The sequence below is a fragment of the Nasonia vitripennis genome (genome assembly GCF_009193385.2).
Source record: "Nasonia vitripennis strain AsymCx chromosome 4 unlocalized genomic scaffold, Nvit_psr_1.1 chr4_random0006, whole genome shotgun sequence".
In the NCBI taxonomy this organism is placed as follows: domain Eukaryota; kingdom Metazoa; phylum Arthropoda; class Insecta; order Hymenoptera; family Pteromalidae; genus Nasonia; species Nasonia vitripennis.
The window spans coordinates 433528-455411 of NW_022279641.1; the positions used below are offsets into that span (position 1 = coordinate 433528).

The 21884-nt window shown below is 40.0% G+C and overlaps 2 protein-coding genes across 10 annotated transcripts; one reads left to right on the forward strand and one right to left on the reverse strand.

Annotated features, from left to right (window-relative positions):
* Positions 1 to 1736: 1736 nt before the first annotated feature.
* On the forward strand, positions 1737 to 10087 carry LOC100113628 (protein transport protein Sec61 subunit beta). 2 transcript variants are annotated; one of them, XM_001598958.6, is made up of 5 exons: positions 2195 to 2366; positions 7296 to 8180; positions 8374 to 8418; positions 9088 to 9284; positions 9406 to 10087. In XM_001598958.6, exons 3-5 carry the CDS (start codon positions 8416 to 8418, stop codon positions 9491 to 9493), a joined length of 288 nt encoding a protein of 95 aa, XP_001599008.1. In that variant the 5' UTR covers positions 2195 to 2366; positions 7296 to 8180; positions 8374 to 8415; the 3' UTR covers positions 9494 to 10087. The 2 variants fall into 2 exon arrangements, 1 of the variants encoding a protein (XP_001599008.1); XR_004227383.1 differs by lacking the exons at positions 9088 to 9284; positions 9406 to 10087 and having other exon boundaries at positions 1737 to 2366; positions 8030 to 8180; positions 8374 to 8411.
* LOC100113764 (transcription factor Sp4) lies at positions 10024 to 21068 on the reverse strand. Of its 8 annotated transcripts, XM_016988148.3 has the most exons (10): positions 20606 to 21068; positions 18643 to 18984; positions 16424 to 16591; positions 15569 to 15946; positions 14412 to 14814; positions 13870 to 14078; positions 13361 to 13780; positions 12564 to 13282; positions 12194 to 12488; positions 10024 to 11339 (listed from the first exon to the last, which is right to left on the reverse strand). In XM_016988148.3, the coding sequence occupies exons 3-10, from the start codon at positions 16466 to 16468 to the stop codon at positions 11175 to 11177; spliced, it is 2634 nt and encodes an 877-aa protein (XP_016843637.1). In that variant the 5' UTR covers positions 16469 to 16591; positions 18643 to 18984; positions 20606 to 21068; the 3' UTR covers positions 10024 to 11174. The 8 variants fall into 8 exon arrangements, with proteins under 8 accessions (XP_016843637.1, XP_032457876.1, XP_008208905.1 ...); XM_032601985.1 differs by lacking the exon at positions 20606 to 21068 and having other exon boundaries at positions 13361 to 13777; positions 13870 to 14051; positions 18643 to 19257; XM_008210683.4 differs by lacking the exon at positions 20606 to 21068 and having other exon boundaries at positions 13870 to 14051; positions 18643 to 19257.
* Positions 21069 to 21884: the final 816 nt, after the last annotated feature.

Below are 21884 nucleotides of genomic sequence, written 5' to 3' on the forward strand. Positions count from 1 at the left end.
CTATCTCGTTACAGTAAAGGTAGTAATAAATTTTGTAGGTAATATAAATAATAATAAGTAAGTAGATATTTTGATATAACAAAATATCTTTCAGAATGCCCCGCGGACAGATACAATATAGATTAAGATAGTTTATAGATCCATAGACGTAGTCTAGAGTCAAAAGTAAAATCAACAGGCACTTAACACTAATGTATATATGCCTAATGCCATCTTATTGTTTAGAGGTAGTACAGTGCGAGGGTATTTGAAAATCTGAACATTTCAAGTATAAATGTTATAATTGAATGCTTGGCGGAAATTTGTTCCGAGTAAATTAGAACAAAGGGCTAAGATGTTCAAATTTGAAATCGCAGATGAGTTATAGCCTCAAAAGCTTATAAGGTACAAAGATCAGCAAAATTGAACATTTTAAGCAAATCTAGAGCGTTTGAAATTGGAGAGAAAATTATTTTATAAACAGCAAATCTAAAATGTTCAAATTTGGAGATCGAGATATATCAAAGCGCAAAATAAGAAAAGTAATGCTGTATCGCAAAGCGTGAACGTTAGAAACTAATGGATCTATAAAGGTTCGCAAGACTAATAAAATTCAAAGTATGAAAACGGTTATAAATAAAAGTGGTTAAATCTCATAAGAGATTAGTCAGGTAAATTAAAAGAACTACTGCGCGACAACAAAATTAAAATAATATTTATCATAGAATTGTGATTTACTTCTAAATATTAAACAAATTGAAATAATACTTATTTTAGTTGAAATCGGCGAACGTTGATGATTTCGAGGATCCTTTAGGCGCGTATAAAATCCAGGGGTTTGAAGTAGAGATAGTCAAAAATCCAGCATCATCTGGAGGTTGAAACCAGCAGGGCCCAAGATGGTAAATGGATGGTTGGAGTCGAGAGATTTTGCCAGTTTAAATGAAAGTCCGTGAGGGACCACCCTGGAGCTTTAGTCGAATTGAAGCTTCGAGCATATACTACTGGAGGTAACCACCTTCAGCCCAGACGCGTGACTAGGTGAAGAGAGAGATAGCTGCTACTGCAGTACATGCTATCTCTCTCTCTCTCTCTCTCTCTCTCTCTCTCTCTCTCTCTCTCTCTCTCTCTCTCTCGCTGAATCTGATTGGCTATTTCTTGTCACGTGGGTTTTCAAATCACAAAGAAGCGGGGACGTGGCGAATTGAGCAAACCATCCTACTCGGGATATTTTTGAACGTGTAAAATCTTAAATTTATAAATTGAAACAAAAAACTAAACTCGATCCAACAAATCAAACCAAACCAAAATTCAAGCCCCCACAGGGGGGTGATGATTATATGTGACTTTTAAACTAGTCGTAATGTCCTAATCCATGGCTATGGTGCCTAAGGCGCTCTGAGAGGTCCCGACCGCCGAGAGAGTTGCACGCACTCAAGTTGAACTCCGTAAAAAATCAGAAAAAAAAACGAAAAAATCGTGAGTTTCAAATAAGGAAAGTGTAACATAAGAATGACCAACGGGTAGTGCTTATAATAGTGAAGAGTAGGTGATAAAAATCTCCTGAAATTCGAATAGAAGACGGCCGGAAAAAGCATCAATCAAGAGCCGAGGCCAAACGGCCACGCGCCACATGGGCCGCCATATTGTGGCGTCCCGCCGACGGTTAAGGCTCCGATAAAATTGCATCAGATCATACAAATGATTAGCCCGAATAAGAAATGCGACACGCCAAAAAAGAGAAGAAGAGACTCCCCAGAGGCCAGCAAGGAAAACGAAAAGATGTTTAAGCCTAACACAGTTACCCGAAGACAGGAATTCCTAAAGATGGACAGTACAGAGAGAAAGATAATAAACAAAACTCTTGGAAAAGAGAAAACAAACGCCAACATCAAGCCAAACATCATAGTGAGAAAAGGAGCACAGAAAACCGCCCAAGACAACCTGAAAAAGACAAACACAACCTCGGAGATTCCGAGAAAGTCACAAACAAAAATAACGGCCAAAAACGACGATAAAACAGGAATCTTGACCCGTGACATAGAAATAAGAGCGAATGATGGTAAAGAAGACCATACCGGCCGAGGCGCAAACACGGAAAAGGAAGATGACAGAGAAAGAAATGAAGAGAAGAAAGAGGGCAGCACTACACCAGAGCAAATTGCTACAGGCAACGAGGCAGGCGCAGCAGCGGGAGAGACGACGGCAGCAGACGCTAACATATACGAACGAGATAGGACAGATCTACATAATCCCGGTAACATCAACGGAGAGGACAATGATAGAAACAGCGTAGCGTCTACAGATTCGATGAGGTCGCAGGAAAGAAGAGGACCAAGACTTCCACCGATAACCATAGAAGGGTTATAGTACCTACGATATAATAAGTAAGTTACATGCGATAGACAAAAATGTTAAATTTGTTGTTAAAAACTTAGGAGACAAAAAGAGTAATATATTTGTAAACAATCTAGATAGCTACGTCAAAATCAAACAAATGCTGTCGGATGCTAGTATACCATTCTATTCATTTACACCAAAATGCATGAAAATAAAATCTATAGTTGTGAAGGGTTTATGTAACGACACAGATCCAAATCATATAATAGAAGAGATAAATTCACGGAAAATAGAGAATGTCACTATTCAAAAAATATCAGTCTTAAAAACATAAAATACTGAAAGAAATTTATTTCTAGTGCAACTATCAGCCGACAGCATTATTAAAAATCTAACAAAGACCGATCATCTATCGAACCAAGTTGTTACCTGGGAACCGCTCAAAAGAAAAACAGTAGTACAATGCAAAAATGTCAGCGTATAGGACACGTAGCCTCCAACTGTTCAATGGAGTATCGCTGTGTAAAATGTATTAAGAAACACGAACCGGGCAAATGTGATATGGCTAACGTAAATAGAGAAGAGATCCAATGCGTTAATTGCAATCAGAAAGGCCATCCTGCCTCCTTAGGGTGCCCCGCTATCAAAGAGATCATGGCTCAAAAAGAAACCATTAAGAATCAATTGGCAAAAAAAAGGCAGGTGATTTTAAATCATACGCAAATGCCCTCCAAGCAAATAAGACTGAGGTTGAAAACCGCAACAATGTAAATAATATAAATAACACTGAATTAATAGTAACTAGGATCAAGTCTGAAATTATCAGTAGCCAAAATAAAGCTTTAGAAAGTTTAGTAAATAAAATGAAATCGGACATTTTAGAACATGTAGTCAATTCTAATGAAGCTATGATTAAAATGATAAATGAGAACACTTGCAAAATTGAATCAATAGCTAATCACTTTCAAATAAAGTGGAAAGTCGTACTGGATCAAAATGGAGAGTAAGCTTAAAGAACTGAAAATAATATCAGTAAACGTCAACTCAATCTTAGCAAACTATAGGAGATACAACCTATATCAATTTATTAACGAACACACACCAGACATTTTAGCTGTCAATGAGACGAAAATAAATAAAAAACACAATATATTCTTTGAAAACTACATTACGATTAGGAATGATAGAGATAACAATAAGGGTGGAGGCGTTGCTCTTCTTATTAAGAATCACATACCATTTGAGAAAATAAAGATAAGAACTCTAAAATTGCTAGAAACTTGCATAATAAAAATCAGATTAAATAACTCAGAAAACCTATTCATAATTAGTAGTTACGCTTCTAGCTCTAATAAAAATAATATAGCAGACGACTTAAATATAATTGGTTAACTACAGAGGTACACAGTTATACAATTGGCTAGCAAACTACAACTTAGAATTCAAGTGCAATATCATAAAAACAAATGAAGCAACATTCCCGCAATCGAACGCATATATTGACTTTGCAATAGCTGACTCGAGACTTAATTTTTCAAACACTAACCTAAACACGCTACATTACGACAGTGACCACAGAGCAATAGAAGCAACTCTCATACTAAAAAACGAAATAGATCCGATAACAAATAATCCTAAAAAAGTTTACCTTTTAACAAAAAAACAAATGGGACAATTTCAATAAAGCACTAAATAAGAATTATAATAGTGAAATCCCTGACGACAGGAACCTTAGTATAGAAGAGATTGACGCGTATATTGATGAGCTGCAAAAAGCAATTGAAAAAAGCATAGAAGAAACCACTCTAGTTCTGCAATTTAAAAATAGGCTAGAAAAATTAATTAATGAAAAAATACTTAGGCTATATGAGGTCAAGCATAAACTTCAAACCCACATACATAGACTAACCCACAAACATGATCCTGACTCCCAAATAATATTGCTCAAGCTTAAGGAGCAAATGAAAATAAAAAAGAAAGCTATAAAAGAAGAATTTTCGAAAAGCTCCAACAGTTCTTGGATTAACGAAATAAAAAAATTGATTACAGAGAATCAGCTAAATTTTATCCTAAACTAAACAAACTGTTTAGAAACAAAGGAAAAGATAATATCGACTATGTTACAGTAAACAGTAAAGAAAAAAAATATTTTAGAAAGCATAAACGTAGACCCGAAAGATTTCATTAATCCAAATAATAATGAAGAACTAATAATCGACGACGAAAAACTCTTACCGGATGTTATAGGAAAGCAGCTTGAAATAATAAATACAGAGAATGAACAAATTAAAACACCACTCAGAGAAATTGTAAATAAACAACTAAGAGAACATTGGAACGAAATAAATAACAAAGATACTCTAATAACATTTAATCAAAGTAATAAGTTAACTAATCCGATAAATACAATCCAAAAGGATATTCATTTGACTAATGTATTAGAAGTTAGAGAATTAGTCAAATACATGAGTAATAAAACTTCGACGGGATGGGACAACATACCAAATATAGTCATTAAGCACCTAAACATGAAATGTATCAGGAATTACACAATCATCATTAATAACTGTATAAACACCGGCTATTACCCAAACAAATGGAAAATTGCGAAAGTAATCGTGTTAAAAAAAAAGAAAGACAAACCAAACAAACTTGATAATTTCAGACCCATAAGCCTGCTGCCACCGATCAGCAAAATTTTTGAACGAATTATCAAAATTTCAATAGACAACTTATGTAATAGCAAACAAATTATTCCGGATTACCAGTTTGGATTCAAGAACAATCACTCAACACTACATGCAGTTAATAAACTAGTCTCGGACATAAATTGGCATTTACTCAATAATGAAATGGTGGGAGCAGGCTTAATAGACTTGAGAAAAGCTTTCGATTCCGTTTGGCTGAATGGATTAATATATAAGCTCATTAAATATAAGACGGACTTTCACCTAGTCAAAATAGTTAATAACTTAATAATAAATAGGAAATTTCGCGTCACAATTGGAGAACACACGTCCGAAAAAACATTCGAAATAACTAAAGGGTTACAGCAAGGAACTGTTAACTCACCAATTCTTTTCAATATATTCACAGCCAAGTTACTGGAATTATTTGATATTAATAAAGACTATGGGACTTATGGAATCGCATTCGCGGATGACTTAGTAATATATGTGGCTAGGAAAAACAGTAAAATAATTGAAGAAAAATTACAAAACTTATATAATAAGATTAAGCTATTTTATAATAATTGGGGTCTCTCCATCAATGCCAAAAAATGTGAAACTATTCTGTTCCGAAATATTGTCGATAAGTACCCTAACGTAACTAAAAGACATTATAAGAATTTCCAAATAGTGGATAACGAAAATAATATTGTAACAAAAATACCACACAAAAATAAAGTGAAATATTTAGGTATAATATTGGATGAAAGACTGAGGTTTAATACGCACATCAAAACACAGCTAGTTAAAGCCAGCAATAGCTTAAAAAACTACATAATTTATTCTATTCTCGATACGTAAACTCTAAAACAAAAGTAATAGCCTATCAAACTTTGATCCGTCCCATACTTACCTATGGCTGCAACATATGGTTTAACATAAGCGCTAGCTATATGGAACGACTCCGATTATTCGAACGTAAATGTCTTAGAGTATGTCTAAACTGGTACAGATATGAGTACTGTGACTATAAAAAGCGCGTAAGTAATGTTAATTTATATAAAAAAGCAAAAATAGTGCGCATAGACTGCTTTATAATAAAAATAATACGTAAGCACATCAAAAGTGCAATCTATAATAAGAAAAATAATTTGATTTTGGCGCCATTCTTAGATAGACCTAACTTTTATAAGAGATGTATTCATTCTGGACATTGCTCACCGGAAGGTTTTAAATATCTAGACGATAACGTCTTCATTGCAAACAAAGACTCTATACCGATATTCTACCACATGTCAAGAAACAACAACAATAAATCCATATTGTATGACCCGTCTAGAATAAGCAAAGCCCATCTATGCTATAACCACGAAATAACGAAGCTAGACAAAAAAGAATTAGAAAACTTTGATTACTATAAAGTTAAAAAAAAACGATAGCCTGTATCTCATTCACTGTAAATATGTACATACAAAATTGTTACACCTTACGAAGTCTAATTCTAGTTTATAAAAACAAGTAAAAAATCCCTGCTATGACTTAAATTAGGCTAGTTTTTTCTAACTTTTCTAGCGCAAGAAGATTATAAGTGACTCGAACAAAATTGAGTAATACCGATAACATAGATTAACAAATAATTTACGTAATTGCAGCGAGTGTCACACTGTGACCATTCTGTATTAAATAACAAAAATGTAAAATGGTTTTATGTATTCTTTTGCCATGTAAACTGAACTATAAGTATAAATAAAGAATCTGTAATAAAAAAAAAAAAAAAAAAAATGGTGGCTAAGGCGCTGTCCTTCTAACATTTTGCCTAGGGTTCAAATCCGATGACTCAAATTTTTTTAATTTTATTATTTTTTTTTAATGCATGTTGTTTTCTTTATTTTTTTATTTCAGGGTTGGACAATTGAAATAAAATACATATAACTGATTTCGACAAAAAACTATAATCTTTATTATCATAACTAAACTGGTAATATATATATATATATATATATATATATATATATATATAATATATATATATATATATATATATATATATATATATATATATATATATATATATATAATATATATATATATATATAATATATATATATATATATATATATATATATATATATATATATATATATATATATATATATATATATATATATATATATATATATATATATATATATATATATGTGTGTGTTATTGATTCTTAAATAATATTAGTTTTGTAAACGTTCGTCTAATCTCGACTTCTTTCGTCTAATTAGCACCATTATTCTCTCAAACTCGTTCTAAAATTAGATTCGCCTTGAAGAGGACATGGAAACGATCCACGACTTTACCATAGCATCCCTTCGTCTTCAGTTCTCCATCTCGACGTTGATCAACCTCTTAGAATATAAAAATTATCTTCCATATGCGATGTTTTTCGAATGCTTCCTTGTCTCCTGATCTTGACCTTTATTGAAACTATAAAAAACTGCTAGCTGTTTATCGCTCATCAACCTTGATAAAATATTTCTTACTGTAAAGTGCTTGCTTTTTCCTCCTATAGTACCTAAAAATGTTTTCTGAAACAAACCACACCGATATTGTAACATTAATTAATATTAATTATTAATGAATTCAATTATGCGCTAATCTTTATTGTTAGGCCGTGCATGACGATATATATTAACAAAAATTATAGTTATACGAAATAGCCTTTCAAAACAGTTATGCCGAACTTGTAACAATTGATTTCATAAAGTGATTATTTAAATAAATGCGCAGAATAAAGTAATTCCGTTTCGCTTATTTTAAAATAAATAGATGAAGCCCCTAGCCCTTGATGTGGCCCGACAGACTGATTTATTAGGCCTAATACACAAACACAAATAAAAGCCTCAAGGTTATTGTTTAACATTTAATTTGTAGCTCGTAAAAAACTTGAAACCACATGAGAATATACATATATAAGTATCCAAGAAATTCAAAAGCATACATCATATACATGCATGGTATATTATGCGTCACTAACAGAGTCACGATACCAGGTGTCACTAAACCGACCACGACGACGCTGACGTGTACCTCCCTCCCATAATCCCATTCCCATTGCCGGATTACTGACACGTCGATCCGCGTTAGAAGCAATCGAGCTGCGTGAACGTTGAGAGGCTACATCGTAGACACACCAACTTACAGGTGGGTTATTCTTATACCGTTTCGCTATTTATTGCGCCTATTTTCGCATCTGATTGAACTATTGGTGATCGATAACGAAATTTCGTCGTTGGCTAACGAACATTTCTTATTATTTTCGGTCTGCGTCTGGTGCCTACCTGCTGCCTGCTGCTCCGATATCCTCGCCGAAAACGTGATTCCCATCACGAAACAGATTGTTTTTCCGTCTGACTGTGAAGACGCATAAATCTTCAAAATGGTAAGTTTTTTCTTTATTTTTCAATGAAATGCTGCTCCGAGTGTCGTGCCTTTTGAGATTATTCGAAAAGCCAAGGTGTTTTGAGGTTTGGCTGACCGCGAGAAGGACTGCTGTGATCTCGATGATTAAACACTTTTTTCACGTTGTTTTTATCTTACAGTGAAAAACTTTACTCTCAACTGAAAATTTCATTTAATCAAACGTTTTATTGAATGTTTCATTGATACTCATTGGTGCGATGTTCATTTTCATAGATAGTGTGTTTATTAGATCCGATTATTTGTAACCTTTGTGAAAATCAAATAATTGCTCAATATAATTACTATATGAGACGATATTACTTGGAACTAGCACAAACAAAACATGGCAGCATTGTTTCAATATGTTTGTAGCCAAGATTGGATTTTGCAATTGGTAAACAGTATTGTAGGGTCACATGTGTTTAGTTAACAAATCCAAAGTGTTACTTATTGAGAAAATTAAAGCATTCGATGCAATCTTAATTCATAAAACTTTTTTTACTTGAATTAATACACGAAACAGTAGGGTTAGAAGTTACTTTTTATCAAGTATAACAAATTGACCTAAAAATCATATAATTGTTTCATTTTTTATATTCACCTTTATCAAATTATAAAATACAAAATTGAATTATTTTTTTATCAACAGCCTGCTGCACCAAGCTCTACATCGGTTGGAGCAGCCAGTCGCTCTCCCAGTAAGGCTGTAGCTCCTCGTGCAGGTTTGGGGGGTACTGTGAGGCAACGCAAAGCTGCACCAGCCACCTCAGCCAGGAATCGCAATACTGGTACCAACTCTGGTGGTATGTGGAGATTCTATACAGATGACTCCCCCGGAATCAAAGTGTAAGCAAAATTTGAAACATAATGATTGATTATATAACAAAAGCTTTAAAATTTCTTCTTTCATTATCAGAACTTTTATTGCTGAGTTAGACAAAAAAAATTTCACTTCTATAATTTACAGTGGCCCTGTACCTGTTTTGGTGATGTCACTGCTGTTCATTGCATCCGTATTCATGCTGCACATCTGGGGAAAATACACTAGATCTTAAGATGCAATCTTCAATGCACTTTAAATATAAGTATAAACAAGACTTCCAAAATGTCCAGTGGACAAGAAAAGTTTTCACCGTTGTTCACAGCAAACATCCAACTTGTAACAAGATTTTTATTGACAAACTTTGTAAAAAAAGTGAGGAATGTAAAGGTTGATCAAAAATTATTGCTATTGCAATAATTCTATTCTTCTATGTTTTGGAAATCGCTTGTAATTTATTAAGATATCATTGTAGGGTCTTTAATTACATTCTGTCAAACTTTGATTGCATTTTTGCATGAATTTATAATGGACTTTTGTATATTATCAGTATAGTAATTCACGTTCCAACTAGGGTGCAGCTTCTGCACTTTTGCAATATGTTAATAATTAACAACATTTTAATATTAAATGAAAATAAAAATTTAAATTAATTTTATTGTGCTTTATTTCATGACAAAACAAGTGTAAAGTTAAAAATTATCATGCGCCACTAAAAAGCAAAAGCGAATCTTGAGGAATATTGTAAAAACAAAAATTTTTCACGTATGTTGTATTTTTTATTTTTTATTTTTATTTTTATAACAATATATTATTTGTTTTAACAGTATATTCAGTGCTTTCTTCTTCTCATTTTTGAAACCATTACTTCATGGAAAATGGCGACTAATATTACATACAGCATATGGATTAATGCGCGTACAGAAAAAAGTTGTAGAGTAAAGTCGCATTGTTATACCATGGAAAAACGTCAAAAAGTGTAAATATTTGTGTGCAAAAACATTTTTCACGATTCTGTACATTATTTGCAAATTTATATTTACAGTTTTTACAAAACTTTTCTTATAAAAATATATCTATTGCCTACAACGGAATCATTGCAATTCTTGTAGACATCATACACAAATATGTCTCTAATTTCAATGGAGATATACATTTGTTCCAATTTATACACTGTTTCAACTGATTATCACCAGATATGTGTTCTATCTAGAGCATAAAGATCATAAGGTGGTTTAATCTATCTCTTTGACATTCTGATTTTGTCAAATAATGAGATGAAATAAAATAAGATTTGAAAAAAAATAGTTAAACATCAACGCAAAAAGACTATAAAAATAGTTATAAATTTTCGCAAAAGATTTATCACAATATCTGGTATAATCCTTAAAAACTTTACCAAAGGGACTAGTTTACTTCGCTTTCTAATCTAAAGCATTAGATTTAGAATGATTGCGAAGTTTTTCCTGGTGACAAAATTTCTCTCACAATTAAGATAGATGAATAGATAACGATTTGTTTGCACTAATAGTTTAAAATGTAAGTGAAATCATCATTTTTTACGAAATTTTGAATTTACTGAAAGTGAAAATAACTGAATGTTCACCTAAATTTCTTTACCTATTCCGATTATATTACAAAATAACAGCAAAAATTCTAAGTTGCTATCTAAGTATGCATAGTAAATCAAGAGTAAGGCTTAAAGCGGTGTACATATTTTTATGAAAATTAAAAAAAATTACTTGTTAGAAATAAAAATATACTATAAAAAAATTAAACAATAAAAAAATTGCGTGAACTGCAAAAATGGTTGTAAAATACAAATATAAATGAAAGATCCGTGTAATTGATTTACATCTGCAACGATGATTTTAATAAATTGCCAGAGAAATTTGTTCACCAGGAGTAAAGAATATCTATTCGTTCGTAACATGATTTGTCGCTTGGTTATCGATGACCTCCAGTGGATCCGTAAGAACGAGCTCTGTCTGCTCGGGCTCCTTGCGAAATGCAATGATGATTTTTTCCTCGTTCGAAGACTGACTGTCCGAAGAACCTTCCTGCGTTGATGTCGCCGCCTCCTGGAGCAACACAAAACGAACTCACTTAACCGAACGCGTTCTCTTCGAAGGCGAGAGGCACTTTATCTCTTTTCTTTTAGGATAAACTGACCAGTGAATGAAAGGTACCCAGTGAATGAACTAACTGAACAGTCTAGTGAAAAATAAAAATTTTTGATTCGTTAATAAAGATTAAACCTTGCCACTTCAAATCAATCTTGTTTTTCTTTCTATTAAAAATCAAAGTTACTGCATTATGCAAACAAAAGTGTTTTCAAATTAAAATCCAATGAACACAAATGAAGAATAAAATAATAAAATAATGTAACTCTGAATTTCGACAATGTTTCATTACCTATGCTTTGCATAGCTATGCCAAAGCTTCAGTAATGCATCGTAATCATTGGTTATAAGTATAATCAATCAAGATCAAATTTCAGAATGACTATTTGTACAAATATCGACCACAAACATCTTGACCAATTTCACTATTATTTCAATCATTCACTGGGTAAATCCTTAGAATAAAACAAGAAAAAAAAATGATAAAAAGAAATACAAACAAAGTAACTACAGAAAGTGCAAGATTCATAATCATGTTTAATTACTCAACAGTACTGTACCTTACTTTTAGACAGGAAGAACGTTATGTAACAACGCGAGTAATTATTATAGAAGTTTCAAAAACAACAACAAGAATTTGGCTCTTGAAATAACAACAAAATATTCAGGATTCGATTATTACGCAAGTAGTTCCAAAAACCAAAAATCAACAAAATTACGTAAGCTCATTCGTGCACATGACAACCTGGTCGCTTACCCTGTAAAGAATTGAAACTCTAGTCGAGAGCTTTAGGAATTTAACAGAAACTTACCGTGCTGCGTATCTTTGTGTGCGTCTTGATGTGTTTTGTAAGATGATCAGACCTCATAAACTTCTTGGTGCACTCCGGGCACTCGAAGCGTTTTTCGCCTGTGTGGGTGCGTCTGTGACGCTGCAACTCGTCCGAGCGAGTGAACTTTTTGCCGCAGAATATCCAATTGCAAACGAATGGCCGCTCACCCGTATGCCATCTCAAGTGGGCTCGCAAATGAGATGTTTTGCCATAGACTTTGCTGCACCCAGGAATGTGGCAAACATGCTGTCGTTTTCGCGTCATATCACGGTTCCTATATTCATAAATTTATTTAGTCACGCATATTCTTTGTGATAACCGGCTTAATAAAAATCATGATTTTTTTCACCTGTCGCCGTCACCGCAGTTAGGACACGTGCAGGCGACTCTGCGCCTATGTTGCTTGTTGGTGTCATCTCCACTTGCGCTGGCATTGCTGTGCTGCTGTTGGCTCTGCTGCGGTTGCTGTTGCTGGACCTGGGTCTGTTGCTGGGGTTGTGGCTGAGCAGAAATAGTAGTAGCACCATTCGAGTTAATCGTCTGGAGGATCTGCCACTTGGGATCACTGGCGCTCTCGATGTGGACTGTCGATGCAGCAGCGGTGGCTGCGGGCTGCAGTGTTTGTACCGTCGTTGGTTGTACCGCCGAGATCACCTGGACGTTGCCTAGGCCCGGGATATTCTGTACCGGAATTGACTGCAGAAAACCATTAGCGGCACTCAGGCCACCAGCCGGTTGCAACTGCATTACGCCACCACCGAGATTGACACTGCGCATCATACCACCCGCTTGCTGTGCCGTCAGACCTGCCAAAGCCGATGCTGGAATCAACGTTATCTGCTGGCCTTGAGCTCCTGCGATACTTATAGGCTGGCCGGACTGTTGCATTGTTTGTGGGATATGTATGACTTGGCCGTTCGCAAGCTGACTGGCATCTATATTAGTAACCTTTATTTCACCTTCCTGCACCTCTTGTTGCGGCCTGATCTGCGTTATGGATTGCACGTCTATTTTCTGCCCGTCTTTCGTCGTTATCAGATTTCCATTTCCAGATCTGATACCTACGACCTGCGCATCACGCAAGAAAACAAATTAACGACACATGGATGAAAGACAGAAAGTTTCTCATCTTTTTAGAATATTTACCTGAACATTACTCGGGGTAGTGTACGTGGACACCGTCGAGGCAGGTGTCGACGACGATGCTTGCTGAGCTTGCTGTACTTGCTGTACTTGCTGAACTTGCTGCACCTGTTGCTGATTCTGTTGTTGCTGTTGCTGCTGCTGCGCGGCTACTTGTTGAGCCACATGTTGCTGAGCCTGAGCTTGAGCCTGAGCTTGAGCTTGAGCTTGAGCTTGAGCTTGAGCTTGAGCTTGGGCTTGGGCTTGGGCTTGGGCTTGAGCAGCTGCAGCAGCTTGCTGTTGTGCAGCCACTTGCTGGGCAACTTGCTGAGCAACTTGCTGTCCTTGAAGCGATTGTAAACTCTGCAGTTGAGACAGATTCGCTATCTGGACTTGCTGAATCTGGCCGTTTGGCGTTATGATCTGAGCAACTTGCGGCATCTGCTAAAAATCAAATAAATAGCAGTCGAAATAAGCTAACCTGCGTAGGCTCGAAGGACACTATTCTATTTATGCAATGAAAAATATCTCACCTGCGTAATTTGGGGAACCATCTGAGCGGTGGGCATGTTGAAGACACTGGACAAAGCTTGCACGGGAAAGTGCACAGTTTGGTAGACAGTCTGGCCGTTAGCGGTGACAGGCACCTGCACAGGAACTGTTTGCTGGAGCTGCTGCATGGGAAATTGCAGCGGTCGTACCTGCACGCTTTGACCTGAAACATCCAAGTTGGCCTCGGGTTCTGTCGGGTACGCACAAGGCAAACAAGGAGAGGAGAAAGCAAAGCGACAGAGGCAAAGCCCAAGCGTTAATTAAGCAAGAAACAGCCAGTGACCAGGGTGTAAAGGATGAGATTGTGTGTTAGTTTTATTGTGAAAAGAAAGAATCCATATACCATATACCGCTTAATAAAGTATTTTATAATTAAAATTTTGTGCATATTAATTACTATATAAGTGAATAATACTAAAATCAATGTGAACATTTCAAGTAATGGAGCCCTTTAGCTAAAAACCGCGAATACTTTAACAAAAGAAAAGAAGAATTGAAGAAATAAATGTGAACATCAACTAACCTGTGGGTAATTGCACGGTTTGTCCATTGATATTCTGCAGAATCGAAGTTGGAAAAACGTTTGGCGACCTTATCAGACTAACAGGATGGGGATTGATAATGGTCTGTCCATTAGCTAGCTGGATTTGCTGTCCAGCCAATTGTATCTGCTGACCATTGGCTGTGGTGAACTGCATCGTCGGCTGAGCCTGTTGATGAGCAGCAGAGGCTGCAGGTATAAACAGAGCTTCCTGTCCATCTATGTTGACAGTTTGCATCTGTGGTATGACACTGTAACTGAGCTGCGTCTGTTGAGGCTGTTGCTGCTGTGTTTGCTGCTGAGCCTGCGTCTGTGCTTGCACCTGCTGTGCTGTCTGCTGTTGCAATGCAGCTGCCTGTGCTTGGGTGCTTACCAGCTGAGCTCCCTGAAATACAAAAATATTGCTTTGAAATTCGCTGAGTTGGCGTCAGAAGTTTAATGGGCAGCTATTCGATCGATCGTGAGTTAAAATTAAAATGAGGGAAAGAATTTGTGGAAGGTTAGTTACACAGTGAAAAATACCTCTATAAAGTCCGTTATCTCTTGGTCATCCATTTGAGGATGATACCACATTTCGTATGAATGTTCAACTAGATTAACTTCCAATTGAATTTTTTCATTAGAATTCATACACCGTTCGCGCGCTCAGATCGCGTTTCAATTTGCGTGCCGCGATTTGATCGCACCAATCACGCAAGCACGTGACGCACTTACGATGCTTCACCGACCCCACGTGGTTTCATTGACGAGTCAATTTTAAATGACATGCACGCATATAAACACGATTGCACTACTCGCTTCTAGATTCGAAAAAACGCTACTGTACTCGGTTGCTTTTCACGGTTTCGACGAGCGCCCGACCCCGTTATCATTTTAAATATGAAAATCTCTGCTTATCAGGACCTTTTAAACTTTCACTTCTTACCACATTCGGACTTCGGTTTCACATAATTTTACGCGTTCAGTGTCTTTACTCAATTTTAACGGATAATAATCACGCAACCGCGCGTAACACCCCCATGAAAGTCGTCTCTAACTCGTAATATTAAGCGAGATAGATGCGTAGTATCTACAGAGAGTCGCGCGGGATGAACTCGAGTCCGCTTATCTCAACGAAAAAAATCCGCAAAGATCAGCACCTGAAGAAACTGCTGAGGCAGCGCTTGCATAGATATCGTCTGTGCCCTCTGCTGGTCATGCTGCTGCTGTTGCTGCTGCTGTAAAGGCACGAAATTCTGCAGCTGCTGCAGCGTGATGACCTGGGGCTGGCCCTGCTGCTGTTGCTGGGCGTCTTGCTGTTGCTGCTGGGCTTGTTGCTGGGCCGCGACTGCCGCAGCCTGTTGCTGCTGAAGCTGTTGCAAGACGTTGGCGTTGAGGAAGCGAATCTGAGGGATGCCCTGTTGCTCTAGCTGCTGCTGCTGCTGCTGCTGCTGCTGCTGGACCTGCTGGTCGACCGCATCCTGGACCTGCTGCTGAGCCTGGGCCTGAGCTTGCTGCTCGCTCTCATCCATCTCATCCTGGAAAAAAAAAATTGAAATTTCAGAGCTCGTGCGAGTGAAGGGGGTTTGCGGGATTGACCAGCACCAGAAGCGTCACGGAATAATTTGAATTTCCCGCAAAGTACTTGCTTTTATTCCAATTGCCACCGCGGGAAATTCAGATTTCAATTTAGCTAAACAGGGTAGCTTCGCTCAAAAATGGAGCAGCGAAAAAAAACTTCCAAACATTATGTACGTTACGATAAGTTTTGCTGACGATAAATACAAATAAAGTTATAGTCGCGCCATAACAATGCGGCCGTCTATACTCTCTCTTGAATGCTAGTCGCGTGCGAAAAGGAAGTAAAAAGCTGCGCCGCCACCGATAAAGAAAAAGCCAAAGCAGCAGGTATAAGCCAAAAGCCATGAGTAAAAGAAATAGACATAAGCCATGGATTGCGTTTATTATAACAGCCACATATAGCGAGCAGGACGAAAAATGTAAATCCTGCCAACCTGGGTGAGAGGTCTGCCGTCGAGATTTTGCTTCATCCTGGCCATACCTCGGGGGACTTCTCTCTAAGCGCAATTTTTTTCTCCTTCGCTTTGTCGCACACGGCAGTTTGACAAATGTTTCGGAGACTAGGCGAGTAGCCTGCTTAGCTTACGGCTCGAGCTCATTTCCTGTGGATAGAACATCTCGGTTTTTATTCTCCAACAAGTATATCGTTCGAGGATATATTATATACCCTATACTCGATTACCCCCGAAAAATAGATGTCCCCGAGACCGCCCATACAACCACACACCGCGGATAGAGAGAGAGAGAGAGAGAGAGAGAGAGACAGAGCGAGTTCGCCCCCTCCCCCCCCTCCCTATGTGTGTGTATACCCGAGCCACGTGCTACCCGGGACACGGCGCAGACACGAGGGAGGAAGTCACCGCCTCTGCGTCTTATACGCCCCTACCTCGTGTCCACGCGCTCTATACCTATATATAGTACATAGACTCGCGTTTTGGCGGCAAAGGATCTTCGCCAGCTCTCGCTGGAATGCGCAGCCTCGGGCGAACGGCTCGAGATGCCTATCTCTTGGCCGTAGCTTCGGAGATTCCGTCGTAAGATACCACGGAGGAGAGCCTCGATGTTTTTTTCAAAAATCTGCAAAAGCACCGCCCGATCCGCGGGAAGATTACGCGGTTTAATTACAGATCGGCATAGGCATCGGCATATATAAATAAGGAATTTCGATCGAAGCGAGTGTCAGCTGTCCGCGCGTATACGAGCGAGGGGGAGGTGCCCGCTGTGTGTCCCCTATATAGTACATACATGCAGTCTGCAGCACATATCCGCCGCCCGCGGGAGCGTTGAACGCGGCGTAGTTGCGCGCACACAAAGGCGCGGAAAAGGGGGACGAAGGAAGGCGAGCGCAACGCCCACTTATATATAGGCATGTGTGTGTATATATATATATATATATATATATATATATATATATATATATATATATATATATGTGTGTGTGTGTGTGTGTGTGTGTGCGCGCGCGTATGTATACCGACTAGAACGCGACCCTCGCGCGCGCGGAATATAATCCGGAGCTGCGGGTTTGGCGGGCTGCAGACTGCCGCGCTGCTGTTATATACGGGCCGGAATACTTGTCTCGAAAGCCCGTAATCATTTTTTTTTCGACTCGCGAAGATGGAATGTGGTAGCCACGAGCTTTCTGCCGAGGAACGAGACGATGCGATCGGGCCAGCCGAAGAAGCCCCGAAAGAGGGGCAGCAGCAACCACCCCCCGAGTAATCCTGAAAAAGGGGGATGAAGTCGCGAAATCGCGCGGTACATACACACACCCGTACCTATCCATCCCGCGCAACCCGCCCACTCGAGTCCTCTCTCTCTCTCTCTCTCTCTCTCTCTCTCTCTCTCTCTCTCTCTCTCTCTCTTCCCTCTCGCGCGCGCTCAGAGAGCCGAGATAACGAGCCCCAGCCTCCACCCACTCTTCCCAGACGGCTAGGGGACCCTCGCCCAGCTCAGACTCCACCTATACTCTCTGCCGGTCGCACGTGGCTCCCGCGATGAGCCCACCTACTCTCTCTCTCTCTCTCTCTCTCTCTCTCTTTGCATACACACACGCGGTTCTTGCCGGCTGTCCCCCTTGTGGTTTTTTGCTTGCACTCTGCTTTCTGGCTCCCACGAGTTTTTAGATTGTCTGGCTTTCGCAAGAAGCCTGTTTGCCTAGGTGGACTCCGTAATCTTTGACACAGACTCTTATCTTACCCATTTAGATTGGCTAGACTAATAATAGAGCATGCTAGTTTCCAAGCTTTCAACATCATTTACACTGCTCTTTCCAGTATCTGTGTGTGTATTTTACGTTCAACATGGATACAAGTAGGCCATTTAGTCTTTGACGTTATCTGTTCTCAAGAACCACCATGGGTTCGTTAGGAAGCATGTGCTTCTGCACAGGCCAGGGTAAAACTCAGAGTTTCAAATGACTGCGATCGAGTTGTGAAGCCAAATCATTCCTGGTAATGCTGTGTGGCAGAGAAAGTAAGCACACTCGTATTACCACTACTCTGGCTCAGCGGAGAACCAACTCTCTTTCTCTCTTTCGCTGCAGAAAATAACAATACACGAGGCAAACAGCAGATCTCACTCATCAGTTTCATCCAACGCCAACAAAGAGGCAAGTATAATAATATAGGAAAGAAAAATGTTTCAAGCTTACCTTATCAGACTTGTTTGCCACTTGCTGCGCCATAGTGCAGAATCTTGCAGAGCACTCGAGCTTTCGATCCGACTCTTCCAAGTGCCAGAAGAAGCATCCGCTGGCAGCAGCCAGAAAGCAAAATAAACCAGCCGGATCACACTCGTGTCTGGAGATATTTTAGGAAGACAGCATTCATCCGCATGGCAGTCATCTCAGTCATCTCCACACAGAACTGAATTATCACTTGGCTATAGGTATGCTGGCTCTGCACACATCAACAGCAGCCCACTCCTGTCCTCGGTAGGCCCGCTGATGCAGCGGCAGCACCGCGCAGCAACTCCTTGCGTATCTTCTCCTCACCTGCGGAAAATCGAGTCACGAGGTGAGGCGTGTGCTTGTAAAAAGGACAATGCTCGCGCGGAGAGGGAGAGAAAGAGAGAGCGTAAAGAAGAACGCGCGCGATAGAGCACAGGCCGCACTGGCCGAAGAGAGAGCGCCGGATGCCCGGATAGGTGTGTCGTTTCTGAGAGGACGCCTTTCCGTGACGCCTTTTCGGCCCCGACTCGAGACTCGAGAGCAGCACGCACGCACACCGACGAGACCAAGCCACCAATACAGACTGCGCGCTGGGACAGAAATAGAAGTGAGAGGCGAGCGCGCGCGTGCGCAGCGTTGCCGCGTCGTTGTCGTTCGTCAAGACCGGAGTCGAGCCGAACACGGCGAACGCGTTTCGTTTCCGACATGTCGACGACCGTCAGGGACGTGTTGTTTTGGTCGTTCGTTTCGGAGCTGGCGGATCTTCGAGCGGCTGCACGACGTTTTGCAGCTTGAGGACGTTACTTTTCGCGGATTTTTCGGAAGGCTGATTGGAGAAAAGACAATTCGATGGCTTGTGTCGGTCACGTTACCGCGTTTCGGAGCAGCGCGTCTGTTCGCTTTGGCGGAAAGCTTACGCTGCTTCTCCAGCTTCGCTCGTAAACAAATGTCGATACTTATTTCGAGAAGCGACTAAGCGAGTATAGGTACCGAGTCTTTAAGACATTCCCTCTGATTTCAGCAACGCTATCCCGAAGACTGAGCGACTCGAAAAGTCTTCGAACTGTGATTTCGTAGCAGACGCCTAGCAGACGAAAAGCGCCTTTTGGAGTCGAGGCCTTTACTTTACACATGACCAACGCAAACGAACCTTCACTAAAGGCTCACGTCCGCTCGAGAAAATAAAATAAAAGGAGCAAAAAGCCAAAGCGAAGGCCGCCGACCACGCACTTTTTCCTCGCAGCTTTTTTCCCAACTATACGCGCATTCTAGCTGTAGCACTCCGTTCTCGGCCCGATATACGGACTAAGGATCGCGCGGTATACGCGCAGCATAGCCGAAAACCGAACGGCAGCACCCAACGCCAACACAGTACAATACCTATGATGTATTGTACACGGAGCGTCGACGAAATCCGGGTTCGCGGCTACCTATGTAGAGAAGCTTGCTCGGCTTCGAAAAATAATCGAGAGAATTCGGTTCGAAAATCCCGCTAGCAGGGGCGTCGTCATTGGCTACTTTGGACTTGAAAATTTTAGATATGAGAGATATTAACACACGCCCTCGCGCGAGGCCCCCCAAGCTCGCTCGTTCGTTCTCTGTCTCCCTCTTCTCTCTCGCGAGCCAGGAGAGGGTTTGCGGCGACTCTACGCCCATCGCGTCCTGCGCGCATTCCTCGCTGCGCCCTTGCGGCCCCGGCCAATCGATATAAGTACCAAATGCGCTCTCACCCGCTCACCGGCCTCACCGCTGATGCCTCATGCGTTGCGTGTGTTTGTAATTTGTATACATATTCGTACGCGGTGGGAATGTCGGATACATACAGTAATATAGAAATAAGGTAGCCACACAGACTCAACTGCTCAATTATGTACATATGTACCTATAGGTCGGACGAGATCTGACCGCCGGCGCTACTGCGAATAAGACATTCGTGTGGACTTACGCTATCGCCGCAAAGAAGTCATTCCAGTGGGACACGGGCAGACGGGCATGCAGGAGCCAGCTGTACACAAGTACGAGCGCGCGCGCAATCCCGTACGTCAGTTTGCAGGTTATGGCCGTAAGTATAATATATAGGTACGGCTATTTCAGCACGCTGCAGCACTCCCGCCGAAAATCCAGCCAAGCTCGACGCACATGTTATATTCCCAAGCTGAAACACGGCCAGCAGCGACGCCTCCTACTCTCGTAGGCGGATTTGTAATGAGCGTGAGTACGATAGAAGCGAAGCAGAGCCGACGCCGGACGCGCTAAGCTTATACACAAACGCGCACAGGAACAACGCACTCACACATAATAGCGCAGCAGTGACGGCTATATGTAGGTATTTGTACATAGTACGTAGCATATAGCGTGCATTGTATCTGCGAACTGTAGACTGTAGAGTGTAGAGTGGAGTATAGGCAGTGTGGACTGTGGAAAGAGGCTACGAGGAAGCTAGCGTCGGTGTGCTATAGAGAGAGAGAGAGAGAGAGCGTGCTCGGGGCGGTGCGGCGCACTGCGATTGGCGGCTCTGGTCGAGGAGCCCCGAGCTGTGGCCCCCCTGCGGGCGGACCATCCCCCTGTGCTGTGCGCAGTGCGGGCACCGCTGCGGTGGTGTGTGCGTGCGAGAAAGAGAGCTTAGGAAGCGCGCTCGCCCCTTTGGCGTGGCGACGACCACGTGCTCTTGGATTTTCGAGATATAACGCGCATATATAGTCATACCTATTATATATAGGTGCAATGGAGAAGAATAAGTCGCTGTAATCTGAGATGTGCTAGTCTTCGCCGAGAGAGCGACATGCGTGAATAGCCTGTTCTGAGCGCTGCGGCGAATTCATACGATACCTTTTTCGTTCAATTCTTTTCGGTATGCATTTTACATATTGAATATTGTATAGTTGATACATTAATTCCAAGTTTTATTGATAATTGATTCCAAAATTTTCAATTCTGTCTTATACATTAAGCAGAAATTTGAAAAAAAGTGACTTGCCAGTCGAGCACCTTTTTTCTGAGGGCGCTCTTGTGATGACAAATAGAAGGGCATGTTTAAAAGAGGACGCAATGGAAGCTTCAATATGCCTGCTGAACTCGTGGATAAGATGTTCCCTTAAGAAGGAGATTTGCGAGATTGATTTTTAAGTTCTACAATTAAGTTTTAGTTTAAGATATTCTAAAGTTTATTTAATTAACTAGTCTTTTCTAAAATTCGCGTCTAATTTTTGAATCAAGAATTATTG